Source organism: Elaeis guineensis, chromosome 4, assembly GCF_000442705.2.
Source record: "Elaeis guineensis isolate ETL-2024a chromosome 4, EG11, whole genome shotgun sequence".
NCBI classification, from domain to species: Eukaryota; Viridiplantae; Streptophyta; class Magnoliopsida; order Arecales; family Arecaceae; genus Elaeis; species Elaeis guineensis.
In genome coordinates, this window is record NC_025996.2 from 44,829,277 (window position 1) to 44,835,276 (window position 6,000).

The 6,000-nt window shown below is 37.5% G+C and overlaps 1 protein-coding gene across 8 annotated transcripts in view; it reads right to left on the reverse strand.

Annotated features, from left to right (window-relative positions):
* The window catches only part of LOC105042869 (stress-response A/B barrel domain-containing protein UP3), a 49,623-nt gene extending 44,477 nt beyond the window's left edge, over positions 1–5,146 (reverse strand). For 2 of the 8 annotated variants that reach the window (XR_831602.3, XM_019849718.3), the window contains exons 1-3: positions 4,818–5,139; positions 4,528–4,672; positions 1,119–1,246 (exon numbers count right to left, since the gene is read on the reverse strand). Coding sequence is in view for 3 of the 8 variants with exons in the window: in XM_019849718.3 (XP_019705277.1) it covers positions 1,119–1,246; positions 4,528–4,672; positions 4,818–4,923 (379 nt within the window). In the remaining 5 variants the exon portion in view is untranslated. Of the gene's footprint in view, positions 1–1,118; positions 1,247–4,527; positions 4,673–4,817 lie in introns of all 8 variants that reach the window. The other 6 variants (XR_012140968.1, XR_003800553.2, XR_012140967.1 and 3 more) reach the window with 5 other exon arrangements.
* Between the last annotated feature and the right edge of the window lie 854 nt (positions 5,147–6,000).

The window sequence follows — 6,000 nt, forward strand, 5'->3', positions numbered from 1 at the left end:
GGAGATTACACTGTCATATAGTCTATTAATAAGCACATCCAGTCTTCCAATGAAAGTCCATGTCCTTTTTAATTTTGGAGTCCTTAATGTAGCTTTGGGTCCTTATGGTCTCAAATCTCTAATGAGGGGCACACTATGGACCTTCTGACCTGCACTTCATCGAAGAGAATCATAGTATATTACTCCCTGATCCTTGCCATTTCTTAGTCCAACTATTACTGCTGCTTCACATGCAATCACTAATGTTGCAGTCCTTTTATATTTTCTACTATCCTCAGAGCTCATTACAACCCCAAACTTTCACTGGGCTAGCCAAAATCCGAACAGCTGTTTTAATTTTTAAAGGCAAAATGAATAGGATTCTAAAAATAGATCATGAATGATGATGCCATGAAGATAGCCGCAAATGCTAAGGGCAGCAAAATTGTCAATCACATATCAAAGCACCAATAAATAGTGTGAGATTGTCATTGATAATATTTGGCAAAAAGAAATGCCGATCATGAAGTGGTTCGCTGTAATTCTCTTTTATGAAGTGCAGGTCGCCAGGTCAATAATATACATTTTATTAGATAAAGAATAAGTAGGCAAGGTCACTGTTTAAGAAAGCACCTAGAAAGTATAAACAGATAAAACAACAGTAAATTGAACTGTGTACATCTGCTCTATTCTTCAAGACTAATGAGGGAGAGATATTATGCATTTATTGTGTTCTAGCGCAAAGCCATGTATGTTTTACGCAATAAAGATGACAACAACTGTTTTTGATCTACATTTCCTTCTAACATTTCTGAAACTATTAATCATAAAACTAAATACACTTGAATCATGAAAAGACTTCATACAGAGCCCAGATTACTGCAATTGTTTATTTCACGGAATATCATCCTTGACAGAATGACCAAAAGGTCATGTTACATATGACAGAGAAGGCTAAAACATAAACATGATATGTGATACAGTCAACCAGGTCAAATCAAGAAAGAAATTGGCTTCTAAAACTAGATGCCACGACAGTCATGTTTCACATAAGATCCACTTGACTGATTATAGTACTAACTGAAATTCAGGATACAAGGTTTCAAGAATGTTAACAATGTAAGAATCTAAAATCTTACCCAATGATATTGCAATAATTCCACTCATCTGATATTGTGACGTATAAAGGTAATCAAGCATGCCTTTTTCTTCAACATCAGATAAATCTGACTTTGCTCTCAGAAGAAAAATATGCTCCACAATATTTCTGTAAAAGATCGTTAGTTAGATCTTCTATAATCCCAGTTGAATATGTATTTTATACTGCGAGAGATCTACATGCTTTTGAACAATATATTGAAGGACAAGCAATAATCTGTGATAGATTATGATGTACAAAAGAGTCAACTTTCAAGAAAATAGGATGGCATTCACATGCTCAGATATTAAGGATGAATGCTACTTAGAAATCAGTAAGAATTCCTTGCAGACAGTGGACTAGTTATCAAAGTTTGGGAATCATTTGCTTCTTCTGTTCATGCATCAGCAGCAGATGCATTTTGCATGGATATGGTAATGAATAAAGATTTCATAGTGAGTTAAGAAAAAAAGAACTAAGGTGATGTGAGAGGTGGAAATGGGAGAAAGAGCATTTCATATACCTCTAATTAATTGATGGCACATAAAACAAGAACAGAACCATGAGACAGGAGATTCACTACAATGAACGGTGCTTGGAAGATAGGGCTTTGATAACTGTAGATAGGATACAAAGGAAGGCTTTTATCTTTTCATATAAACTGAAATTTGTTACTCTTGTCCAGATAATAAGACCATAGCATAAACATGGGGTCAGTCTCCATATTGTATTCAGTTAATATACGAGTTTCTGTGTCACCATCCAATAGCAATTGTGACTATATAAAAGAAGGAATCCACTGTGCATAGAAAGAATGGAGAACTTAAAGCAGATTATATGAATTGACTTTCTATAACAGCTAGCTTTTCATTTCCCCATATAACAGACATGATCACTCAAGGTCAAGATGAGTGCAACCAAAAGCAAGGTTTTGCTTCTGGGGTTACAGAAGCATAAGAATTTGGGTTCACTGAAAGTAGAAGACAAGACCAGTCCTAATCACAGATGAGAATCATGAAGCCCTCTTCTATCTAGAAAGGGAATTTGGGTTGTCTAATCAAGCATAAAATTCATATAAATATTTTAATTAAAAATTTAATCTTTTAAGAATTTGATGCAAGGAAAAAGGGCTCTTAACTATGATAACTAGCAATCGCCTGATCCAACAGGAGTGGCAAACTAGCACCAATCTTCACTAGGGCTTCCCGTGCCTCCATCAACATCACACTGGCTTCAAAGAGTCTCCGGGGTTGCACTATGTAAAAAGCCTTGGAGTTGCATTTTGTGTTGCTAAGGAAGTTGCCCCATAGTGAGATGAGATCATGCCACCTAAGAACAATCAAAAAGATTACATAAAAATCCAAAGATTCACTAGCCTTGTATTTAAAGTGATTATAACCTTCTACAGACCCTAACATCATTCCTCTAGAATTCTTTAAGGCAGCTGTGCAACTCCTCAAACATCTAATAACACTGATAGCACGATCGGATTCATCAGACAACTACATGGTGTCAAAGGATGTGTTTTCTAATATGACGAGGTCTAATCAGCAGCTTATCTGGATCTGATGAAAGATTTTGAACCATCAGAAGCTTCAAGTCTGCAGCTTTGGCAGCACTGACATATCTTTGGTATTCCAGCAATATCTCACTCATCCAGTCTCCAAACAATGTGATTCAAGATGAATTAACAAAATAATTTTACAGTTAATTAAATTAAAAAAATCCCATCCCAAAACTCCACATGGACAAACTTTATCGAAGCTTTGATGTGGAAGGTACCTACAGTACTCTCCTACAACTATCATTGCAAAAGTTTTGATTTTTGAACTTATTAGACACCTAAGAATCAAGTGATGCAACTTCTACTTCCACCAATGAGTGCTAACATGGTTTGGAGCAAGGTTCGCCATTTGAGTACCTGACCCGTATCAGTACCATCCTATTATAATATCAGTATGCAGCATGGTACGAGATAATGAGACGTACCAAGTGTCGGTACAATATAAGACTGCATACTAGTTTAGTACCGGTATGGTATGGCACCAACAAGTATGGCAAACCTTGGTCTGGAGGTTACTCAAGGTATATTCCAATCCACACAGCCAATATGTTGGCACGCATATCACTTTAAGCCTTGCTCCGACACATCTTCCAGTGCAACCAAAACTTCAACTTAAGCTCAAGTGATCATCTGTCACTCGTATCAGTGATTAAGGGCCTCTGCTCATGAATTTCAATGCAAGGTGTGTACTCTTGTCTTGTTAAGAGCACATATGATGAGGCATGATATACCTTGTTCCATGCTACCAGAATTCATGTTCCAATTACTTCATAAAAAATTCAGCTTCATTTATTTTATAGGCCAACATCAATTGGTATGAAGGATCTTCAGGAAGATAAATATTTGTTTTAGGAACTCAAAAAGAGAATCTCAACACCCTATCTTGCCCCGTGTCAAACCTCGTCTGTCATTACTCACCCTGGCATCATTTCATAGGATGTCAATGTCCATGACTTGTTAGGTCAATGGCATCGGTTAGCTTTTGTCTTCTTAAGTAATTGTCTAGAAGTTGTCTTTGATTTTTTTTTTAAAAAAAACATATATAACAAATTATTAAATTTTTAATTATAGATGTCAGCTTTAAATACATTTCTTAAAATTACAACAAAATTGTAACATTCAGCCTACCACTTGATTGTTCAAACACTATTTTCCCTATTTGTTAGCTTCCAAATAGCGAATGTTATGCTAGTCTTGTTGATGTCCGTTGACTATGTCTGCATTTTCTTTTTTGAAACTAAATAAATGCATATGATGCTACCACCAGATCATTTTCCTTCTATACTGTTGGGCTTTTTTCATACAAAATAAACAATTAGATGATAGAGGTGAAATGAGAGTGATCCAAATCACAAAATGCAAGCACCATCCATTATAATAAGGAAATAAACATTGCATATTGTTTTTCATATAAAAAGCAACCAGCACAAGCTCCCATCAACAATCTCCATGTAAAGAACTTTGGACCAACGACTTGAGCACAAAAATATTCAAGCGGTCCTAAAATTTGCTCTGTTTTTTCATTAAGTCTTGTTCACATAGCATTGTGGTCCATGGTTGGCTACATATTTGATGGGAAAGGGCTCACATGATGATGACATGTGGGCTACTCTATCTGTACTAACAATCAAGGACGCAAATAAACAGGCAACTAATGTTCATATTAATCCACCAGGTGACGATAAGGACCCTGTTTAAGATCTCAGTGAAAGCAGATTATAGCAAGCCTCATATCCAAAAAGGAATAAAATATTCACTTTCTTGTTTATCAATCATATATGATTAGAATCATAAATCCAGATACCTATGGACATAAAATAAGAAGTGTCAAATTTAAAGATCGCACCTTTTCTTCACAGAATCATCCGCCAATGCATCATTAGCAGACTCCGACCCATTGCAACCTAAGATACTCTTTCTTCCATGATTTTTCCGCCTCAAATGAATACTTCCCTCTGCTTGTGATCTCAAAACTGGAAGAATTTCGAAGTCTAAAATGACAATCAAACAAGAAAATTCAGCAGAAATTTTTTGTTCATTCACTTGACAAGATTTCAAGAAAAAAAATGATAAAAGGCACGCAAAAAATTTCCGATAAAAGATAAGCAAATTAATGAGATAGCTGAGCTAAATTACCATGCAGCAGTCCTTTGGGGTTAGAGAGGACGAAGCCTTTGGGAGAGGTCGGGGATAGGGTTTGATGGAACGCAGGGACGGGGACGGTTGGGATACAAAGGGGCATTCTGGTAAAGGAGGTGGGTATTTTGGGAAAATAGTTTCTCTACTTCTTCTCCGATGTGCTCTTCTTCCACTTCGCTTCTCACGGCTCTGCTGTGGAGCGATTTTTGAGGAGGAGAGCGAGGATGGGGATGCGGAATGGCAACGGGTGGAGGGGAAGGGAGGGTGTTTCCGTTATATAAAATTACCAAAATGCCACACATTAAGAGAAATTGGAGAAGGGTTTCAGTTCAAGGCGCCAGGCAAGTGAGCATTACAGAGGGACCGAAGAGTCCATGTGGAGTTGTAACCGCTTTAAAGAACCTCCTTGAATGTAACGGTCCAAGCTGAACGAGATTTTGGACCATGGATGCCACGTTGAATGGCATGGAATCTGTTGTGGACCACCGTCTCAGTCTCGATCGATCAATCATATATTCGATCTTGACCAAAAACTCAAAGGGCTCGGTCCTCAACAGGTGCAAAAATAGTGAGAGGCCAGCCATGACCAATCTGAAGGAGACAGATATGAAAATCCGAATTGACTTACCTACTTTAGAGCTCTCACGTTATGGACGGTAATTCGAGAGCTCTCACATTATGGACGGTAATTCGGACCTTGGCCATGATCAAAATGGGTAGAGATTAGTAGTAACCAACTTGAGAATGATTTTTATGTAAGACAACAACTTCAATTAAGAAAAAGATTATCTCCTTCACGATTGTGGAGAGTTTGGATTAAAAAAAAAATCATCGAGATCAAATCAAGCCCCGAATGGAAGCTAATAACTGGCCCTGCTCGCAAACATTGGAGCAATCTTGCCAGCATAATCTGCATGCAATATCTAAAGATCGGTTAGTTCTCTGGGCGTGCATGGCTCAAATTTCATCTTCTATAAATAAAGGGAAGTGGGACCCCAAGGTGAGCTCTCGAAAGATCTGTTTCTCTTTCTCTATTTTCTATCTCTCCGTTAACTTAAGCGTCGGAGGATTTCTGTCGGAGAACACTCTAGCCAGAACTTTTTGCAAGTCTTGTCCTAGCTTTTGGAGTCCTTCCACATCAATGCCTCGGTATGAAATTTGATAACAATAGATTGATGCT